The sequence below is a fragment of the Condylura cristata genome, unplaced genomic scaffold (assembly GCF_000260355.1).
Source record: "Condylura cristata isolate star-nosed mole 26May11 unplaced genomic scaffold, ConCri1.0 scaffold00027, whole genome shotgun sequence".
In the NCBI taxonomy this organism is placed as follows: Eukaryota; Metazoa; Chordata; class Mammalia; order Eulipotyphla; family Talpidae; genus Condylura; species Condylura cristata.
In genome coordinates, this window is record NW_004567128.1 from 6,379,646 (window position 1) to 6,402,960 (window position 23,315).

Genomic DNA, 23,315 nt, shown 5'->3' on the forward strand with positions numbered 1-23,315 from the left:
ATAGCACAAGCACCCTGAAGGAGGTGAAGAAGAAAGCAGCTCACCTCAGTAACTTTGGAAGGTGTTTTTCTTCTGTTCTGTTTAGAGCGCAGGTGTGAGCGCAGGTGTGTAGTGATGGGCGATGAATACAGCTTTCTGTTGAGCAAGGACACAACCATGGGTGAAGCCAGCTTGCTGTGCCCCCAGAGAGGAGGCACGCACACACTGGGAACTTGAAGTATGCGGGTCACGGAGCCTGCGAGATACCTGAGAGAGGGCGGCAGCCAACTACCTTTGCAGGCCTGTGTGGGATCCATCACCCGATCCCAAAGCCAGGATGGTACAGAAATCCTCACTCATTTAACCTTGAACTGTCCAATCTGACCATTCCGCACCCCCCATCCCTTTGCAGGAGGCGTTCCTTAGCTAGTCCCCTCTTAAAGAGCCATGTGCACAAGCAAGTGAGAGAGAAGACAGGGATGAGTCGGAGAAGTCAGTGTCAGGCAAGAAAGCGAACGAGCAGACTTGGATGTGAGAAGGGAAGTCTGGATTAGAATGCAAACTATTGGTAGAAATTCATAGCGATTCCCATACATGTATGCACGTAAATGTGGATGAGAGCTCAAGAACAAATATGTGCACATGTGCATGTGTCACTTTAGAAACATATTTCTTTGTTCTGTCATCCGGGGACGACTTAGAAGCAGCGAGACTGGTAGTGTGGAGCTGGTGCGCAGATCTGATCTCGGAGATCCATTCTCTAAGAAAAGAAACCAGGTTCCCGGAAGAAATTATTTGTTGCAGGGCTGGGCCAGGTACAATGAAAGGTACGGAATATCTTCGCATGCCAGGAAACGGGAAAGTGCTCGAGAGTAATAGGCGTGGCCAAAGGGCACAGCAGCCAACTTGGCAGAAACTGCCAACGAGCAAACCTGAAACACCTGAGCAGAGAAATAGTGATAGTATAAAATAAATAGCCATCCGTTCATGGTGATACATTTAAGTGGGAGAAATAAATAAATAATACATGAGGGCAGCTCTTCCTGACAGGAGAATTCTAAGTAGTAAGTATAGAAATACTGATGGAAATTTAAAAAGTCACCATTAGCTAAATGCAACGGTAAGGATTTTTGCAGGCAATACTCCTTGATGGATGCTAAAATGAATTGCATGAGATTATGCTGAGAAATAGGACTTTTGCATATTTTCAGTTTCTTCCCACAAGAGATCTGTTGATTACAAAGACAAAAATAATAACTTCAGCAACAGAAACCTGGCAGGCGCCATCCTAACCGGAAGGTGAAAGCCTGCAGTAATTGGGAGCCCACGCTTGGGCTTCCTGTCTTATGTGTTGAGGTGACACTTCATGGAATTCTTGCCAAAAATGTGTAACCTTGATCCAATCATGAGGAGACATCAGACAGACCCCAGCTGATGGACAGTCTAGAGAATAGCTGGTCAGTACTCTTCAACAGTGTCAAGGTCATGAAAACAGAGCTTGAAGGATTAGCACACATCGAAGGCAAATAATAGGATTGACAACTCAGCGCAACGCAGGGCCCTGGATTGCATCCTCGACCAGGAAAAGATATTAGTGGGGAAAATCCAAATAAGGTTGATAGATGAGTTATGAGGATTTCTCTATGTGAGTTTCCTGGTTTTGATAAATGTGCTATGGTTGCCAATCATTGCTAACATTAGGGAAACGCTGGGGAAAGAGTATATGGTTTTTTCACCTCTCCTGTAAGTATATTTTTTCAAAATAGAAAGGTAAAATATATATAAACGCATATACATTTAACTGTGGAGATTTTAGTGCCCAGGCTGGGCCTATACCCATTGCCTGTGACGAATGTATGACTTCAAGGAGGGTAAGTGCAACCAGGAAATGCTTAGTTCAGAATTTCTTTACTTTAAATAGCAAAATCTAGAGGAAGGGAATCTGATCTAAGATGGTGAAAAGTCACCATGATATGTGACATGTTGGCTCCCGTGACATGGTCACCGCTGAGATTCCCCATTCAGAGTGAGGTGTTTCTTCACCACAGCAGTTCACCCTCACCTCCTGCTCACATGGAATGTCCAGCTCATCTGTTCTGGTCAACCAGGCCCCTTGGATCAGGCCCAGAGCATCCTGGGATATTCACCTGCTCTTTCCTCCTGTGAGGCTCAGGCAGGCATTCCCGATCACCCACAAGGCTTCTTTCCCATAGTATCCATGTCGCCTCTACAAGCCAAATTGCCACTTGAATGGAAACCATTGCCTGTTGCTGCACTCAGCCTGTGGACAGGTCCCTGGGGCCCTAGAAGGTTACATCCATGCTTACTTTCTGAGGTCTGGACAGATAGGCGAGGAAGTCACCATTTCCAGCAAGTGTCCCCATCTGGGTCCAGTGTTGAATGGACTCTGTGGTCTTGGATGTAGATGCTTGACTGGAGCTGGTGCCCTGGGGCAAAGTTCCTGAGGAGCACTGAGGCCTAAATCCTTATCATCAAGACCATTAGTTAACTTATTCCAACATATTGTGCTACAGTTATATTCTTTGCCAGACTTGATAAAATTAACCAGGAAAGAATATCTTTTGGATGACAAAAAAGATTCTTTGTCATCCATGAGCTTGATAATGGTTTTCTGGCTTATCACACTGTGGCATCCAGGGGTTTTAAAACAAAGACTGTGAAATCGTGTTTTTCTGCTTAACAAGGAAGTGCATTTGAAGGACAGAAGTCTTTATAACCTCCTTTTTGGGAAGTAAGTGGAGGAAACTGACTCACCCTCAGACCTCCTTGGTCATAGTCCACAGCTATAAACAATGACCGTGTTTACTCTTGCATTTTCTATCAAGAAGAAGGAAGAAAAAGTCAGTCTTAGGGGAAAACAGCTTCTGAGAAAAGCTAAAGTAGCATACAGAGGAATTAGGAGGCGGAGAATGGAGTTCTGAGTCAGAAGAGAGGATTCAAGACTAGAGCTGACAGGAAGCTGTTTCCATACTATTTAACCTGCCCAGGTTGAACAGTGTCCATTCCCACTTCCTCTCACTCACCTCCACTCTTCTCCAGCCTGCTCACCATCCCTTTCTTCATGGGTCCACCTTAGTGATTTCCTTTTTTATTTTTAACTGTACTGTATTTATAATTTTATTGAAGTAGCAGTGCATTGTAATATGTTTCAGGCATGCATCGCTGAAAATCAACATGTGTATCTACTACATGAAGTTCATTGCTAAAAATCCAAATCTGTTCTTCCCCATACCATCGTCCCCCTTTCCCGCCCTCTTCTCTTCTGGTGACCAATAATTGTCCTTAGAGTCCAAATGTATATTTTTGTCTTATTTAGTTCACCTGCTTGTTTACTTTCTCTATATACTGCATAGGACTGAAATCCTCCAATCCTTCCTCTGGCTCGTTTCTCTGAGCATGATTCCCTCTACGTCCACCGATGTCATTGTAAATGGCAGGGTTTCACCTTTCTGTATAGGTGGACAGTATTTGAGATGTTTGATTTTTGATTGCTATGCAGAATTGGAACTGAGAAACCCTGACCAAGTGGTTCCTTTTCTGGAAATGAGTTCACATGCCACAGTGCCCTAGACAGGTCTTATTTCATTTTTACAAAATACCTTCATCGTTTTGCAAGCTCTGTCAGTTATTCCATTGTTTTATGTCCTGTCTCAAAATGGTTTCCCTTTTGTCTCCAAATTAAATATCTCTTACTGCAGCCTAGATGTTTCCGTTATCTCATCAAGCTTGCTCCTTTAAACCAGTTCAGAAAACTCAAACCTTACTATGAGAATCATTGACATACCAATTCTTCCCTAATCCTAAGCCTTCCACCCTTCTTCTACCTAAAGAAGTAGATTCCAGTCCTTAGCCCAACTCTACAGACTCAATACAGTCTGGTGCTGACTTTCCTTTCTGGATAGATCTCCCACATATTCTTTGCACAGACCCTAGACCTCAGCCAAAGCAAACCACACATGCTTTCTGGAAAAGACCCTGTGCTCTTGAAACATCATCTCCACTTGGAAGGTCCTCTCTTCCATGAGGCCTCTTGTTTTCTGTTTCATTTTGGGAAGAACGGAGCACCCACAATTAGTATTAACACAGCACTCGGAGAACACAGAAGCAAGTGTGCTGTGAGTTTTGCCATCGGAGTCCGTGGCCAGGACAGCAAATGATGCGGGAGGGAATGTCATCCGTGGCCGGGGCATGGCATTGGATGGGTGGCAGAATTACACTCGGGGCAAGGTAGTGTTTGAGAACACACGAAGCGGTGGAATTTGAATGTGAATGCCAGGAGGAAAAGGTTACAGTCTGAGGAGACCAGGAGTGCAGGCACACCGAGGCAGGAGGAAATGGAATGCGTACAGATGCAGCAAAATAGTTGGGTTTGGCTCAGTGTCTCAGTAGGCCAGATCTTGAAGGCTCGTGAATGTCAGACTACAAAAATCTGATTTTTCCCCATAGGCTCAGGAAATGGCTGAAGGGTTTTGAGGTTGGAGATAACATGGTCGGAAGACACCAACCAGTGCATGTCTAGGATTAATTAATTCCCTCCATTTGCAGAGTCTGCCACTTGGTACAGCAGAGCTGGGCCAGGGCACTCTGACCTGAGCTTCAAATGCAAGGTTGCAGGAGTCATGGTGCCGATCACATGGCTCACTGGACGTGAGTCTTGGCAGAAGGCAGGTGAGCCTTGGGGCTAGCTGTAGGGATTCTGGGCCTTAATGGTAGCTCTGTCCCCAGATAGTATCTTCCTTAGAGCAAGTCAGCACAGCCCTTGGCAGGGAGGATGACACAGCTATTGCCCCCCCTACATACTTTTCCCTCCACATCCATGTTCAAGGGTCACCAGAAGCACTTTGCTTTTGAGACTGTCAGCTTTCCTGCTCTGCCTCAAGCTGCGGACATCACTGTCATCGCCCCCCCCAGGCCATCTTGCTCCTTCTTGTTTTCCTGGTTGGACAGAGGAACCGGAAGCAGCAAATACTTAGATGCCTGAGACACACAAGCTGAGGGAAAAGTGAACCCTGTGCTTTACTAGTGAGGCTCCAGACAGGAAAACTGAGACCCTAGCGGTTACTTTAGCAGACAAAATTCAGTATATGGAAGTTTGGATGAGACCAGCAACGCAAAAGGGAAAGTAAAGTGCCACAGAGACAGTGGCTGCGGGAAGCAGCTTACTCTCTGGGATGGAGCCTGCCAGGGAGCAGCTGGTGAGCAAGAAATGTCGACAGCGTCCCAGCACCAGAGGGTACTATATGAAGAGTGGGTTTGGAGCTGCGAGACAGGAGCACAGTAGCTAGTGAACTCATCAGCCAGGGAACCCAGCTTAGTGGAAATATGGTGAGAAAAAATTCCCTTGCTGCCAAATTTAGTTTTGAATTCTTATTTAACTCCTTGCCTGACTGTGGGACAGTCAAGAAACCCACTAGGCTGTGCACATCACCACAGAATGTTCTCAGAATGCTCTTTTCTTGCATGCCTGAGACGCTTTCACTGCAGACAGTGGAATGCTGGTCATAGCCGAGGGGAACGAATCACTGATATGCCTCCTGGGTGGCAAAGATACTGCTGAGTGAGAAGCCAGTCCCCAGAGGGGTTCCCTTTACAGGACGTTTTCAAAAAGACAACATGACAGAGTTGGAGAACAGACGTGTCGTTTCCAGGGCCCAGGACTGGGGGGCAGAGTGAGGATCATGGGGGTGATGAAAATGTTCTGAATCTTGGCTGTGGTAGGGTTAGAGTCTGCGCATGCGAGAACTTTCACAGAAAGGGGACAGAGGAGAGGCAGAGTGCATGGCCGGTGTGGACGGAGGTCTTTTTCTCCTTTTAAATTTGCAATGGGAAAGTCAAGTATGACCCTACCGAGCTTTTGCCACATCTGGCCTGAGTTGCAAGTGAGGGGTGTCACTTGGAGGAAGAATGAACGTGCAGCCAGTGCCTCCAAGTGCCAGCCCAGGTGGAGGTGGTGCCTGTGAGGGAGGCATTTACCCAGCTCCCTGCCAGTTCCTTGGATCTGGATGAGGGTATTTGTGTTCTTCACAGTAGTTCAAAGCCAACTTCTTCCCTGTGCTTCAAAGCTGCTGCCCTCGCCTGCTCATGTCATTGATTCAGTGCTAGCAACCTTTGAGGACTGAGAGCTGAATGGCCGTTGGCAGTGGCCCTCTAGTTGGCAAAGCTGGCGGCAGGATGAATGTCGTTCTCACTGGCAGCGACATCACAGCACTCATGGGCTGGTGGGCCTTGCTTTGTCATCGTCTTGACTGTCTAGAGCAACAGTAGGAAGTGTCCCCTCACCTGACGGTCACAGAGCCCTCTTGTCCCTTCATGTGGGGACTGCTATCCACACACACCTCAAAACGGAATTTTGTTATGACCCACACATTCCAGCTGCTTCATTAATAGGACACAATTAAACAGCATGTTCTTGAATTTCAAAATATATAAGACCATCTTGCGTTCCATCATCCTTATAATTTACATCCAGCCCTTGCTGAGATTGTTAAGGGGAGAGTCTTCCCAGGACACACTGCTTTTCTCTCTTGGAGTGCAAGCTGTTCCATCATCCCTACCCACCAGGGGCAGGGCTCATCCTAAGACATCTCTCAGTTTATTGGCTGGAGGGACTGAGACATGAAGGAGCATGTGCTCTTTGGCATCTGGCTTCTTTCACCCCACATGCTTTTCTGGGGTCAAGATAGCATGGATTGATAGTATGGGTTTTCTTTATCACTGCATAGTATTCCACTGTGTGACTGCAGTGTTCAACAATTATCAATAAAACTGCTATCAAGACTTTGTACAGAACTTTTTGTGTGCATACTCATTTTTTAAAAGATTTATTTATTTGCGCATACAGAACTGGGGTACAGGCCAGAGGTGCAGGGGAGGTGAGAGGCTTCACCAGAGACAGAGAGGGGAGCAGAACAGGCAGACCAACGAAGTACACTGCTGAGGGAGCAGCAGGTGACACAGGAGAGGTCTGCTGCGCCATGTGGGTCCCCTCTGGGGTGGGGATCGAACTCATATTGAAGCAGCTGCAACTCTCTTTCGGTGCTGCATCCTAACCCATTGTGCCCACTCATTTTTTTTTTTTAGCCCCAGTGAACCTAAGAGGGAATTAACGGGCCAACTGCAGTTTCCAACGTGGCTATAGCAACTGATGAGAGTTCTAGTTGCTCCACCTCTGTGCCAATTCTTGGTGACATTAATCTTTTCAATTTTAGCCCCGCTAGCATGTAGTAGCATGTTATAGTGGTTTCCATTTTAATTTTTCAATAGGAAATTCCATGGAACACCATGGCGGATGCCCAGGGACCTTTTGTATGCTCCCTTTTGAGGAGGTGGTGGTGGCACCCTCTGCGAGGGAGGAGGGATAGAGGCAAGATTTGGAAAAGAGATTCACCAATGATAAGGCTGTTTTTCTCAGCCTTAAATACTTAAGCATTGTGGTGTTTCCAGTAGAGATTAATGCATAAATTGGTTAACAGGTGGACCCAGTAGCTACCTGCTCCTCTCCCCTAGCTCACAACATCCTTCAGAATTCTCCGAAGAGGTGTGTTGTTCTGGGTGTGCACTTGGAGTTCTCCATGCCAGTGCCGGCACATCTGCGGGCTTCTTTCCTGGCCGCCCTGCTGGACACGAGTGCAGTGAAGAGTCGGGCCATCGGGATGCCGTGTGCAGACCCTTTGGGGAGGCGTGAAGCCCTGGCTACCAGAGACAGTAGTGACACAGGCTGAACCAGGAATGGGAAGCAGGCTTGGGACAGACAGCACGGGGTGTGCCCAGGACTCTTTCTTCTTTAGCATCTTGTTTGGCCATGGTTGTTCACATTGTCAGGGTTGGAGTTACGATAGAAGAAACAGGAAGAGCAGGATGAGTTTCAGATGATGTTATAAAACATATTTGGGGCCCTCCCAGGTGGCGCAGCAGGTTAAAGCACAGCACAAAGAAGCTTAAGCCACTTCCACATCAGTTCAATCCCCGCCTGCCCCGGAGGAGATCCACATGGCGAGGCAGACCTCTCCTGACCCGCCCTCTGCCCCCCTCAGCAGTGTGCTTCGTCGATCTGCCTGTTCTGCTCCCCACTCTGTCTCTGGTGAATCCTCTCACCCTCCGCATCTCTGGCCTGTACCCCAGTTCTGTACAAATAAATAAATCTAAAAAAAATTAAAAAAAACATATTTGGAAAATAAAATCACAGACTTTGCGACAGTTTCAAGGGAATAAAAGTGCTATGGAATTGTAGCAGCAAGAGTGATATGTGAAGGAGGCATTGCCAGACCCCGTTAAGCCTTCCAGAAGGATCATAGCACCTCATATTTATGTGTAACACATGCACACTCTCCAGAGAAGAAAAAAATGTGAGGCGGACAGGGTCCTCTGTGTCACAGACAGGCCATAATAGGAACAGAAATGAAGGGGCAAATAAGTCCTGTGGTGGGATGAGAGTAATGTTCCAGGTCGTGAGGAACACAGGGTGTGGCTCGCAAGGAACTTCTTCCGTCTAACGCTTTATGCCTGTTTCCGAATAGATCATGACATCCACCCTCCATGAAGATTTCTCATGTTTTAGACAGGATGATAGTAATAAATCAGCTCTGAAAGTCGACTGCTATAAATGCCATGTGGTACTGGTTAGATCACGAGCCAAAGCCAATTTCTCAAAACATTTCCTGCTGGAATACCCACAACATTTTAACAGATGTCTTTTGGAAAGTTTTGCAGCAAAATAAGCCCCCCTCAGCATATAAAATGAAACCTAAAAGAAGGTAAAATATGGAGTGGAAGGATTCTTTTTTTCTTTTGGCAGGAAGGGGAAGGTTGAAGAAAATCTTAAGATCTTTGCAGAAATGTTTGTTCGTCTCCACAAAAGTAAAGAAATGAACTTTTCTATCACACACACGCCACAGGGGAAGATTGGGGGCTGGAAAATATTTCATTAGGCACCAAATGCATTTCTTTTGACTTCTTCGCAGTCCGATATCTGTCATTTCTTGTTCTGAACGCTTGTCTAGAGGGCCTCCGTAGATTTCACTGAAGCTGTTTCGTGGGAATGATTTAGGGGATAACTGATGGGCCCAGTAAGGACAGAAATGGGGCAAAAGCATCCAAGAGCCTCTTTGTCAGGGATAAGTTGGACATGGGTGCTGGCTGGCTCTAACATGGTGCCTTTCAGAGCCAGCAGCGGGAGGGCCAGAGGGGAGCCAGGAAAGAGAAATTCTCTCTCTCAGGAAAGAGAATTTTCTTCGTCTTTCTTCTTCGCCTTTTCTCCAACATTTTATTGTGAAAAGTTGAAAGAATTTTCCAGTGAACATGCATCTACTCGTGAGGGAGAAATGATTTAGCTGACAGTTTGTTTCCACGGAGCCTCATTCTGACCCTCATCACATATGATCTTGAATGAGTGACTAATTGCTCTAGCTTCCCAGACCCTTGTTCTGGGGGAGCGACCCTGTTCACTGCTGTTTTCTTGCATGGAGTGGGAATTCTCAGAGCAGGAGGCCTATGAGTCTGCCTCTAGCAGCTGTTGTCTTGGACGCTTCTGGCTCGTGCTGACTCGCCTCCTCCTTGCTTTGTTACTGTTCACTTTGTGCTGGGTGTTGTACTGAAAAGGCAACGTGGATGTGATTGGATGCCATTTCTTTAGCGGGGATGTTTGTTTGCTTGTGCCAGGCATGTGGAGCATTACTGAGGCAGTAGGAAGACAGTTCTGAACAGAAGTGGCTCCTGTTCTCGCGAGCCTTATTCTAAATAAGCAGCAGCATTCAGTGGGTCCTCACACGCCTGGCCGGCAGGCGGCTTTGCCTGACTTGATGCACCTGCTGCTTTCAGGAGTAGTGCGCTCTGCCGTACAGAGGCCCTGGGCAGCAGCTCTCCTGCACTTCTATTTCGCGGATAATTTGGGGGAAAAGTCTCTGACTTGATGATTGTGTTCACCATATAAAAATCCAATCGGAAACAATCACAACAATTTTGCTTCCTTTGACCAAACACCCAGGAAAGATGAGGCTTTGAAACACCCCCAAAGGCAGTTACTAACGTGTAGCCCATTTGAATATCACAAACTACTCTAGCTGTATCACAAACTACTCTAGCTGGACAGACATGAGGACTGTGCGTAGGTGGTGGAGCCCAGGGCACTCGCCTTGCAAACCCCAGCTCATGGGCACCCGCTTTAGCTCCCACAGCCGGGCACTGGAGACTCCTGGAGTAGCGGAGCCGCTGGTGGGGAGGGGCCTCAGTGGCGCCCACCCATGGAAACCTCGATTTCACGATGGGGACCAAAGCAGACCGTCTGCGTTCTGTCTCCTCTGGCCCCCTTTAGCTGCTTCCCCGAGTTTCGGTGTGACTCTTCAACGGGATGGGAGGAATGTTCCCAACCAGCCGAGAAATAAACCACTGCTCACCTCTCCTGGGAAAAATCAGGGATTTCAGACTACCCAAAGTAATAGATTAATAGCAATACATCCATGTGTTCTCTGCTCTGCCGTTTCATGCTGTGTCATTTTTGAAACTTGCATGAGACATCAAGACCTTTGGTTTCTTGGAAGAAAGCTTCTTGCCCACGTAGGTCTTGTTTTAGGACCCTTCTTCCGGCTGCCGAGAGGTTTCTACTTTGCACTCCTTAATGTTTGGCCTGCCGCCCGCATATCGCTGCAGGGACCGATGGTATCAGAGAGTCAGGTTAGTGCCTGGAGCCAGCCACGTATGCCACAGCTGTCAAGTGGCCACTTTCAGCGGGGAGTGCACAGATCCTTCCGAATAATGTGTCTTGAATGAACTCTAGGTCAAAGTGAATTGCATTGTATTCTGGATTTCTTGTATTAAATGCTCTCTTATTCCTGGGAGCACTGGGAAGCATTCGCTGGGCAATTTCTCTGTGCTAGTAACTGTGCTTTTAGTTGTGAGCTCCACAGTCTGACTAAGGGTCATTATTTTCACATTGGTAGAGTTAATCCAGTGCAGCAACTGCTGTGTCCATTGCTATAAAATTGTGTGTGTTTGGATGAATATGAAGAAGAAAACCTTAAATGGGCCTAAAGAGATGGCATTTGTTTTGCTTAAAAAATTAATGAACAGGCCCTCCCTGGTTCCGCATGAGTTCGATCCCCGTCTGCCCCGGAGGTGACCACAAGGCAGGCAGACCTCTCCTGACCCACCTGCTGCTCCCCTCAGCAGTGTACTTCGTCGATCTGCCTGTTCTGCTCCCCACTCTGTCTCTGGTGAAGTTCTTCGCCATCCCTGGGTCTCTGGCCTGTACCCCAGTTCTGTATGCACAAATAAATAAATCTTTAAAAAAAAATTATGAACAACCTCTTCTTTATAAAATTAAAAATATCATGAACACGCAGGGCTACGTTTTCACTCCAAATTATAATTGAGATAACTGAATTGTCAGGGCTGTTAGTAATAAAACTAGTAAGTGGAATGGTCATGGTATGAATTCAGCAAAGTTTATTTCAAAATATGCAAAAAATTAATGAGCAACCCTGGTAATTAAAACTCAGGAAGTTAGAGAAGAATTCGATCTTGAGCCCTCCCCCCAAGTGCAGTCTGCCATAGGCTTAAGAGTTAACTAGGCCGAACATAGGTTGGTACCGAGCCTCTGTGAGAATCGAGTGTTGCTTGTGGCTTCTTCTGCTGCACAAAGACGGTAAGTCCCCTAGATTCTGCCAGGTTTGCTTCCTCTGGAGGCCCCGGGCACCACGGGTTCCCGTCACAGCGGTGATGTCATCCGAGTGCACAAGAAATTGGTTGGGCTGTTAAACAACGGGAGAGACATTTTGCCAGTGTTGTGGAAGACTGAAAAAAGGGAAGATTTAAATAGGGCTCCTGACCGCTAGGAATTTATCTCGAATAGATAAAAAAGACACATCCCAGGATTATTCACATCACATTAAAGCAATGCTGTGTGGACAGTGCTGGAACAGAGCCCAGCCGAACCCAATGCTGACATGGACATGGTCTAAAAGAGTTCCAGTCTGTGTGGCAGTAGACAAGGCCAGAGCATTCTAGTCACTGAATTCAGTTCCAGGTAGGGCCGGCGACATAATTTATGGGGCACGGTGGAAAATGAAAATGCAGGGCCCCTTATTGAAAAACTAACTTTTCAAAGCAGTGACAGCATTAAATCAAGCTCAGAGCCCTGGGCATGGGCCCCGTGTGACCAGGTCGGCCCCGTGGCCATGAAGCCAGCCCTCTCTTCAAATACGCTCTATGAGTTTGTGAATGAGGCAAATTTCAAGCAGTCCAGAGAAGGGAGTTATCTACCAGATGTAGTGTTCTTCCTTTAAGACAGTCCTTCCTTTCTTATTTCAAGTAATTTCACAGGAAAATAAACTCACTGTAATGCAAGTTAGCAAGTGGGATTGGGATGTAAAAGATAAAAAAGTTATGATTTGCAGAGACGGTTTCACAGCCACAAGGTAAGTGAGTAAGAGTAGCGACCGCAGTGGTATGCACAGAGCTTATTAACTACCCAGATTCTTCTAAGTCTGTTACCTGTATTTACTCATTTAATCCTCAAAACATCCCTGGAGGGTAGCGTCTATTATTTCCCCTATCTTTGGGATGAGCTTTTGAGGTTGAGTAATTGCCCCTGGTCACATAGCAAATATGTGGTTGAGCCAGAATTTGAACAGTTCAGCTCCAAAGTCTGTGCTCCTGATCACGGTTTATACTGTGTCTCATGAAACAGAGATGCAACTGGAAGGAAGGAAGAAAGAAAGGAAGGGAGGAGGAAGAGAGGGGGGAAAGAAAGGGGTGAGTTGCCCCAGTATATTCACTCACTAATATCATAGACTCGGCAGAGTGGACCAGGGTAAATTGTGTGTTGGGTGCAGGTTTTTACATTTTTCTTTTCTGCATTCCATGTTCCTAGTTTAACAGCACGCGTTCGCCCTCCCCCACCGAGTGTTGCCACATGGCCCCATGGAGTAGAAAGGTACTGATCCCGACAACGTGCCATCGCGGCCTATCCCACTCTCTCTAGACACTTTCACTTTCTTCGCTCCTCTAATTTTATGGCCAATTCTGCTGCTTCTAACTAACTGGCTAACTAGTCTTGTTTTCAATCAATTTAAAGGGCGGTGTTTTCCTATCTTGACTGGAATAAATATAATTTAGACAGCCATACCACCAGCCTTCTCCCCATGGGGTCCCCCCACCCCTCAAGTTACAATCAAAGCTGTGCTCCAGACACCACTCCTGGACTTTGTAGTTCAGAGGAAAGGAATTCCAACTTGCCCTGTATTTACCAGAGCCCTAAAGCCTCAGCTTGTCAAATCAGAAAAGGGAACGGGACAAAGGGATTCTCTGGCCGGTTGTCCCTGTCGCCACCGAATAAAAAGTGCTGTGGGCTGCTGCTCCGTCTGCAGTGAGGTCACTAGTCTGTCTTTGTGTGCAGCTGCATTGTTATTCAAGGAAAGAATCGCCCACAAAATGTGCTCAGCTCTTGCTCCCTCTCCCTCTCTTTCTGTCTCTTTTTGCATGAACCAACTTTTTTTCTTGTTGGAAGTTACCTAGGAAACAAAGTCTTTTGTGCTCCAACTTTACTTGAGCTACTCGCTTCACTGGCAAACTGCACAAAAGCTGAAGAGAGAGAAGGTTGCAATGTTTTACTAAAACGTTCATGGCGAACACGTTTTTTTCCAAGGGGGGAATCATATTCTGTTGGGTGTGTTGGGGGGCTTTGCAGATACCGCTGACAAGGTAAGCAAATGCTGGGGGTTACGTTAAATAAGAACTGGCTACTTGAAATAAGTACTTGAAATAAGGCTCTGGAATCTTCTCTTTAAGGGGACTTGAACACCGTTCATTTGACAATATGTAAAATCTTCCGAGGCAGCAGGGCATGGAATGCTTCCAAATGTGAGGTTGAGAATGTCTTTAGAATGATCCTGACTTCAGAATAGAATATTATTAAAATCGAACTGGAGTAAGAGGAAAATGCTTATTTCACACCTCTCTTTCTCCAAATGGTGTAAAGAAATAAAACTAGGGCCATTGGGGAAAGTGGGTCTCTTAATCATCTGCTTCAGAGACCTAACTTGAAATCAGAATCCAGATGAAATCTTTTTTAATAATATGGCCTTGGAGTTCAACCCTGAACTAAAAGTTAGATAACAGAAATATCTATCAAAGATTTAAACGGAGAATTTTCAAATGTCAGGTATAAGTTTAGGCCTCTGACTACACAGTCGCAAGGGAAACCTCACACTGCGAAGCTGAAAAAAATACAGTAGGACTGTTTCACTGTGCTCAGTTTGAAAAAGAGACACCCCCTTAGATCGTGTCCCTGCAGCCCCAAGAACCGCATTTATATTTTCCTCCATAGTTGGTGGGGGGAGATTCCTAGGCATCATTTGGCTTTGCCATGTGTACTGGGTGTTGATGAAATTGTGGCTTCAAAAGTGAAATTCACTAGTCTGCATTTCTGCAGTGAAAGTCACTCCTTGTGTTTGAGTCCTGCCTGTCAGGTTAGGCTGGCTTGTCCTTCTGGTGATATGTGCTGGAATGTCTCCTGACTCCAGGTTTTCTGAATCTTTTCATGGGTATCTAAATCATCATCTCCCCTGACCCTGATCAACCTGAGCTCTCAAGACTCAGCAGGAATTTGTGGCAAGATAGATGTCCAGAAAGTAGGTCTGCCTCTCACTGGGTTACAGGCTCTTTTTTCTTCAGTTTTAAGTTGGAGGATTTCTGGCTATCTTGTCTCTCCTTTTAATTCCATTTGACCTGAACAGCATGTTTATTAAACCCTCTCCCCCCTTTTCTGTTGCTTAACTATTGAAATAACTTGTAATTAGTTGTGCTTCCTATTTCTAGGAATTCTTCCTTCACCTAAAAGCTTATTTCTGACCTCCTTTTTCTTAACTAAACATGAGTCGCTTCATTAAACTGTAATGCTCAGGTCTCGATGGCTGAGCCCAAATGTGCTTCATTTACAGTCCCACCCCCCGGACGATGAAGATACGGAGGTCACGTTAGGGCAGAGGCCGAAAAACCCAGTACACAATGTCCCCTCAACTCTGGACAAGCACACCAACTGGAACAAAGCGTTACCCCTGCCCACACCAGAGGAGAAGATGAAGCAAGATGCCCAAGTGATTTCTTCGTGCATTATCCCCATCAACGTCACTGGTACCGTTCAATTCTGTTCTCGGGGGTGTCGGGGCAGCATGTGTGTGTATTAGATCACTTCAAACCCCGCGCTGCTAGGTGTGCCCGTTCCATGCTGTTTGGTACACAGGGCATACATGCCTTTGTCATCAGAATACAAGTCAGAGGATGTTCATTATGCTCGTGTGAGGTTGCGAGCAGCCATTTGCATATGTTCTGCTAGGCTGCTTGCTAGGTCAACGACGGACAGCTTCTTTTAAAAGAAAAAAAGGTCACCAAATAACAGTTTGGCCGTAGCTGACTGAAATCATGGAGACAGCGGCAGTGGTTAATCATAGGGTGACGCGAACCCAAGCCTGAGGTTTCTAAGCTGCAGGTGATGATCCTGTAGGTCAGCTGTAAGATTTGTCTTTATGTGGCCTTTGAGGAAGGCAGACTTGATTGAAAGATTACTTAAACTTCTGCATTTATTTGACGGGTTTTTTGACCTAAAAATATGGGGCTGCATAACTGAAGGCTGAGTTTACTCTAAACAGACCGAGCTCGTCTCTCCTCCTCCTCCTGTGTGTTGAGTGGCTGGGACACATGCCAGTCTGTCGGACATTTCTTCACAAGCTTCTAGGTAGCAACTATAAATTCCTGAATCGGATTTAGTAGTCTTAGTTGTAAGTAGAACAGTCTCATGTTCCAAGGTGGAAGTTAAATGATTGAGCCATTGGGTTTTCTTTAAACATCTCTCCTAGTTACATTTTAACTATTTTGTGTAGCGAAAATTTCAAAAAGGCCATCTCGTGACTGCTTTGCATCCTGTGTCATGTGACAGATTGCATGTTGCTCAAGATATGTGGTGGACACGGCTATTATGAAGCCAACTCAGATTTCTCTTGCATAAATCGGGAAGCAAATGATGGGACATTCGCTTCTAGGACAGATGTTATTTCCTTCCTGAAAACAAAAAAAAAAAGAGGAGGAGGAATTCTAGTTGTGGCTGGTGGTGGGAGGAAATGTTCCTGATGACCTATTGAACTTGTAGGTAAATTATTCTTAGGACCAGTAAGTACTTATCTGACCTAGGTCATCTAAATGGGATGAATTAGGAGAGCATGTTGGAACCCCCCTTAAGCTAACGTTCAGTTCTGGGGACATCTGACTGTTAGCTGCACCAGCTTTCTCCATGGCACTGTAAGTAAAGTCTTGTTTTCCAATTTAGTTCTTTGATTTTCAGTCTTACGGTTCAGGAGAAGAGAAGGACAAGTTCTTTCCTTCTGCTTTAATGCAGGAATCTCAGACTAACGTGTAGGTTCTATGTGGCTTCCTGAGCTTTAATGAGAAAGCTGTGAATCATGTAACACAAAGTGTGTGTGTCTGTGTGCCATGTATTGGATGCTTGTTGCAATTAGAATGAAGGATTTTGATTTAGCTGGAACTGAGAGTGGAAAATTCCATTGGTGTGATTTTTGTGATAATGTGATTATTCATCATATCTCATAGTGACTTTTCAAAGTGATTCTAAAGGCTGTTGTTATTGGGATGCTAAGCAGACCTCAAACTGCTGCATTATTTAGCTGAGCCAATGCCTGACCTGCCACCCTGCGCCACGCTTCACAGTCCAGAGAAAGCATGAGGCCAACTGACTCCAAAACACTCATGGTCTCAGGCTGTCTGCGCACCACTCACTCTGAAACACCATGTGTGCACTGGGGCCGGGCTGGCTTCTGAGTCCCCCCAACCCGCCCCACCCGCAGGCTCTAGGTTTGATAGGACAGCATGTGTGTCAACACTGTGATTGTAGAGAGAGAAAGGAACAAGCATGAGGATTTGCCCTGTGTTCATTAAAGCAAACAGACATACCTTGTAAAGACCGGAACACCAGTGTTATTGACAGTTGGTACAGAAGGTCAATACATGTAAGGTGCAGAATTGGGGGCTGCCTTGTATTTTTATATTATATTGATAGGACACCGATACAAAACTGAAAAGCATCCCATTTAGTCAGCAGGAAAGTAAACAGAGTTACATGGTGATTTAAAAAAAATCTTTAGGCTGTTGTTTCCTCACGGCAAGTGTGTATTGTGTGTGTGTGTGTGTGTGTGTGTGTGTGTGTGGAGTGTGGGCATAGTGGGTGGAAGGGAAACAGCCCTCACAAAGATGCTTTTAATGAAGAAGTGGTTCAGGAAGTGTTATCTGAACTAATTCACGTTAACAACTTGGCCACGGAGCTGCCACGCAATGACACCGGCTTTGGGAAGCCCAGAAATAGATCAGCGAATAGCGGTCACTGAAGGCTGCAAGTCCTTAGAGCGCCGTTTCGGTGGTGAGCACTGCTGTGCTGTTATTCTCTCTCCTCTTTTCCTTCTTTACTGGTTACTTTCGGCAGTGCAGGCTGGTGTGGGGACTGCTTGTGGACGTGCAGGTTAACATGCTGCAGTCTCATGTAAAGGAGGGCCGAAGGAGGCCTACCTTACCCAGGTTCGCAGCTGTAGCCAAGCTCTTCCTCTCTGCCCAGCCAAGACGTATCACTGCATTCCAAGCAAATAAAGTGTGTTTGCCATTTCTAACGCTAATGAGAACTATTTGTGGGTTGCAGGAGTTGGCTTTGACAGAGAGGCTAGTATACGCTGCTCTCTCGTTCATTCACAATCCGTACTACAGCGGAGACGAAAGCTGAGGAGGCGGAAAACCATCTCGGGCATCCCCAGAAGAGTCCAACAAGAGATAGGTGCGGCATACAAGTACTAATGGCTCACATTCTGTTGGGGTGAAGATTTTTCTTAGGAGGTCAGCACTGAGACTTGGAGAGCTTTTGACACGGCATGTACTGCTGCTGTTGAATCCAGCAAACCGGTGGGATTGCTTTTTAAATTTCTGCTCTGGACTCTAAACTTTGAATGGATTTAGGTATCTCCATTCAGGTCTCCTGACTGATGTAATATTTGGCTAATTTTGAAATGTTTTAGCTAGGTGGACATTATGATAAGAAAGTAACAAGATCTAATGAAAGTTGCTTTTACAAAAGTATATCTTTATTTGAAATCTCCTTAGTCAAGCATCCGCAATTACATCTTGAATATTGAAAAGGTGACACTTGTAAAATTTTTGCTGTTCACTGTGCTGAGGGTATCTCTTCTTATATTGTTGTTGTTTTGTAGCATCTCCTGAAAATAAGAGGTTTATTTCTTCTTATGAATTCTATGATTTTCTTTTATCATTATGTGTATAGTGCAAGATAATAAAGAGTAGTGCTCAAGCATATAAAACATACTTTAGCTCCAAAAATAGTAATCACTTACTGGAGCAAAGTCATTTGATAGTGAGGAGAGCGAAATCTCCTCTCTGCACACATACACACATGCACTGGACGTGTGTGTGTGTGTTTCTGGATGCAAATGAAAGAGAGGAAGCATCCCCAAAGACTTTTGACTTTTCCTAAGAATGCCTGGTTGTCTGGTGATATAAAAACATCTCACTCTGCTTTCCACGTGCCCTAGATTCTGATGAGTCACCAGTGGCCAGGGAGAGGAATGTGATTGTGCACACGAATCCAGACCCTTCCAACACTGTCAATAGGAGGTCCGGGACCAGGGACTCCGAGTGCCAAACGGAAGACATTCTGATTGCTGCTCCGTCCAGGAGGAGAATCAGAGCCCAGCGGGGTCAGAGCATCGCCGCTTCCCTTTCGCATTCGGCGGGGAACATTTCCGCGCTGGCAGACAGAGGCGACACCATGTTTACTGCTGCCGTGAGCAGCCGCACGAGATCTCGGAGCCTTCCCCGGGAGGGCAACAGAGGTGGGGACACTGAACCCCAAGTCGGTGCTAAACCTTCAGCATATGAAGAGGGGGAGCCTTTCGGGGGTGACCGAGAAAGAATCTCTAATGAGTGCAGTGAGGCCCCAAGCAGCCCGAGTGCGCAGGAGCGTCAGTCCGCCATGGGCCTGGCCTGTCCCCAACATCTGCACAGCCCCCAGCACAAGCCGAGCGAGAGAGGGCGGTCGCGGCTGTCCCGGATGACTGCCGACTCTGGCAGCTGTGACATCTCCTCCAACTCCGACACCTTCGGGAGCCCCATCCACTGCATCTCCACGGCTGGCGTCCTCCTCAGCAGCCACATGGACCAGAAGGATGACCACCAGTCATCCAGCGGCAACTGGAGCGGCAGCAGCTCCACGTGCCCCTCGCAGACCTCAGAGACCATCCCTCCCGCGGCTTCGCCTCCCCTCACTGGCTCTTCACACTGTGACTCGGAGCTGTCCCTGAACACGACGCCTCATGCAAATGAGGATGCCAGCGTCTTCGTGACAGAGCAGTACAGTGAGCACCTGGATAAAGCGAGAGGCCACCGGGCCAACTCCTTCACCTCCACTGTGGCCGATCTGCTGGATGATGCTAACAACAGCAACACCAGCGACAGCGAGTGGAATTACCTGCACCACCATCACGATGCCTCCTGCCGCCAGGATTTCAGTCCTGAGCATCCCAAGGCCGACAGCCTGGGCTGCCCCAGCTTCACGAGCATGGCCACTTATGACAGCTTTCTGGAGAAGTCTCCGTCAGACAAAGCAGACACTAGCTCTCACTTTTCGGTGGACACGGAAGGATACTACACCTCCATGCACTTTGACTGTGGCCTCAAAGGCAGCAAGAGTTACGTCTGCCACTATGCAGCCCTGGGCCCAGAGAATGCCCAGGGGGCTGCGGTTCCCCCTAGTCTTCCAGACTGTGCCTGGCAGGACTACCTGGACCACCGGAGGCAGGGGAGGCCGAGCATCTCTTTCAGGAAACCAAAGGCAAAGCCAACCCCACCTAAGCGTAGCTCTTCGCTGAGGAAGTCCGATGGAAACGCAGACATTTCTGAGAAGAAAGAACCAAAGATAATCAGTGGCCAGCTCCTGCCTCACAGTTCCAGGGAAATGAAGCTGCCTCTTGATTTCTCCAACACGCCCTCTCGAATGGAAAGTGTCAGTCTCGCCCCCAAACAGGAACCTTCTTGGCTGAACCAGAATGAGCATGGCATCAAGGACCCTCAGCTGGACGCGTCCGATATCCCACCATTCAAAGACGAAGGTGCTGAGTCCACTCACTATGCAGACCTCTGGCTTCTCAATGACTTAAAAACAAACGACCCTTACAGGTCTTTGTCGAACTCGAGCACGGCCACGAGCACCACCGTCGTCGAGTGCATCAAGTCTCCGGAGAGCTCTGAGTCCCAGACGTCCCAGTCAGAATCAAGAGCCACAACCCCCTCCCTCCCTTCCGTGGACAGTGAGTTTAAACTGGCTTCGCCAGAAAAACTGGCCGGCTTGGCTTCACCGTCGAGCGGCTACTCCAGCCAATCCGAGACACCAACATCCTCATTCCCTACCGCCTTCTTCTCTGGGCCGTTGTCTCCCGGGGGTAGCAAGAGAAAACCCAAAGTCCCAGAAAGGAAGTCCTCCCTACAGCAGCCCTGTTTGAAAGATGGGACTCTCTCACTGAGTAAGGATCTCGAGCTCCCAGTTATACCTCCGACCCATCTTGACCTAAGTGCTCTTCACAACGTCTTGAACAAACCCTTCCACCACCGCCACCCCCTGCACGTCTTCAGTCATAAGAAGCAGAGCGCCGCAGGAGAAGCGCTGAGGGCCCAGCCCCCGCTGTCCCTCGCTATTACGCCAACAGTCCTGAAATCCGTGAGCCTTAGGTCCATCAGCAAGGCCGAAGAAGTCAAGCAAAAAGCAGGCGACGGCGCGGACCTCCCCTACTTAGAGGACAGAGCTCTCCCGATGGCGGCCCTGTGTCCTGGCAAGAGCAGGCCACACATGGCCAAGAAATCATTGTCTCGCCAGTACTCCACTGAGGAAGCCATCCTGTCCTTTCTGGACTCCTCCGCTGTTGAGGTGGGACCAGAGAAACTGCAGTTAGAAAAAACCCGTGCTTTCCATGTGAGCAGCCATTGCGAGCCAGAAGCGGTACCCGTGGCTGGTAGCAATCTTCCAGATTCCAGTGTCACAAAAGACCAGATGCACGCGGAGAGCGCACCTGGTCCCGACAGCACGCCGAGTGCAAACTGCAGCTTCCCTGCAGAAGGCTTCCAGAGGGTGTCCGCTGCCCGCCCCAGTGATCTGGATGGTAAGATGATGCCATGTGGAGCTGGTCTGGGTGGAGCCCGGCTGCAGGCCCAGCAGGCCCCCTGTGCGGGTCGGGAGGACGGTGCGCACCCTGAGTCTGGGGGTGTGCTCGCATCCCAGTCACACTTGCCAGCTGGAGCCGTGGATATAAGCGGTCCACTTAGGCTTCCCTTTGGCGTGAGCCGCCACCATGACAAAGTGCCTGGGAACACCAGCCTTGAAGCGGAGCTGTCAGCTGTAAATTCAGGCCCCGAACCACGTTCTGAGCAGGAAAATATTGCTTCAGGTATTTCAGCCAAAAGTGCCTCTGAGAACAGCGGAGCAGAGGAGACCCCTGGAAGCGTGGATGAAGCGTCATTGAAAGGTCAGTCGCGGACACCTTGTCTGTCAGGCCAGAGAGGTGGCTAGCACTTCCTGAGCATTTTCTTTCTCACACTCCCGTGATCGGAGCAGCCCTGGGAGGAAGCTGCTTCCCTCCACTACTTCGTCTCACCTACAAAACAATTGAGATCGAACTTTTGCTATTGAGGAACCACGCTGTGACAGACAGCGCCCTCAGTTTATAAATGGCAAATGGGGGCGGGGAGAGGGAACTAGGCAGGGAGGGGACCCAGTGGTTTAGGGTAAAGACAGTGGATGAAGGGGTGCTTTGGTGGTGGCTGTGTTGGGGTGACATACATCTGAGGAGGTGTGGACCTATTCCCCTGAGTCACAGTGTTGTAAACCAGTGTTACATAATGAATGAATGAGTGAATGAATGAATAAAAATGGCAGTAAGGTAACTGTCATTGCTTTGTCCCCTGAGTCAGGGAAGCCCAGCAGGGTAATTTGCTGGGTAATTTCCTCCTAAAGATAATTTTATTCTTCATTTAAGAATCGTCACCAGATGGCTCTCTGACCTCACCGCTGAGTGAAGACTGTCAGGCGGAAGGGGAAGGTGTGTTCCAAACGAACCTCGTGTCTCCAAACAAACCTCGAACAACGGAGGATTTATTTGCAGTCATTCACAGGTGAGGAAACCAAAGGTCTTGCTTTTCACAGAGCTTCTCTTTAGATGCAAAGGTGGGATAGTCCCGTGTATTTCTCTTGCATCCAACAACGACAAAAGCAAAGTAAAGTTATTTTTCCAAGTCAAGTTAATAGGCTTATGTTCAAGATGGGAGATCAGAGTCTCATTCCAGAGACGGGCATAAGAACTACTGAGGGAAGATGTCATCTTGTCCCTAGGAAAGACATTCTGGAACAGGTTTTTGTTGGAAAACAATTAGTGAATAAGAAAAGTGAAAGCTCAAACTCTAGTGTCATCTCTAACTTCTGAATCATTTCTGGAACCGAAAAATATGCTGAAAGCTATAATACTACACTGTAAAGACCAAAGTGTACCGACCCTCTAAAACTGACAAAGCCCAAGATGGAGAGACGTCACTGTCTAAGCCCATTTCATAGCTCAGGAAAACTAATCACTGGTCCCCTCCGCACTTCTTAAAATTTACATTTCTTGAATAACACTGGCCTTCTCTGAAAGTCACGCTCCCTAAAGCTCAGGAATAAGAAGTGTGCTGTGGGTGGGCCATTCCCCTCCCCTCATCTGTCCCCTGAAACCAAGGCGCACACCTGCAAGTTCGCCCTTTCCCCCAGGACACTTACCCAATTTGACAATCCAATGACATCTTCGTTTGATCATCAAATGCCATCTTCACCTCTAGAACACGGTAGCTGCTAAAAGCAAATGTTCGTTTGAAATCTCTACTCTACTGGAGTGTGGAACAGGGGCCTACGTGTCACAGACTCAGTAGCTTGGTGACAGTCTTAGATTTGCATTTGGTTAGGGTTGATCATTTGCATCCCAGTGACAGGCTCGCCTTTATTTCTTTGAGAGTTTAGACCTTGTCGTGCTCCGGAAGTGGTCTGTTTTTAGCTCCTCACAGAAAGGTGGCTTATTGACAAATTTGCAGTTGATGCTCCTAGACAGCTGTGGAAAATGGTACCTGCACCCCAAATGGACTGAATCGTGTTTAAAGTCGTATAATGGAGCTTTCCATATGGAGGCGTTTACAGACAGGCTCGTGTAAAGCGTGCGTGTGCTCCCAAACCCGTCACGCAA

At 47.4% G+C, this 23,315-nt stretch overlaps 1 protein-coding gene across 1 annotated transcript in view; it reads left to right on the forward strand.

Moving 5' to 3' along the window:
• Positions 1 to 23,315, forward strand: part of NHS (Nance-Horan syndrome (congenital cataracts and dental anomalies)) — a 209,658-nt gene that overhangs the window by 181,930 nt on the left and 4,413 nt on the right. The window contains exons 5-9 of the mRNA XM_004690075.2: positions 12,866 to 12,928; positions 14,934 to 15,126; positions 17,693 to 17,824; positions 18,594 to 21,575; positions 22,086 to 22,221. Of these exons, the coding sequence (XP_004690132.1) occupies positions 12,866 to 12,928; positions 14,934 to 15,126; positions 17,693 to 17,824; positions 18,594 to 21,575; positions 22,086 to 22,221 (3,506 nt within the window). The remainder of the gene's footprint in view (positions 1 to 12,865; positions 12,929 to 14,933; positions 15,127 to 17,692; positions 17,825 to 18,593; positions 21,576 to 22,085; positions 22,222 to 23,315) is intronic.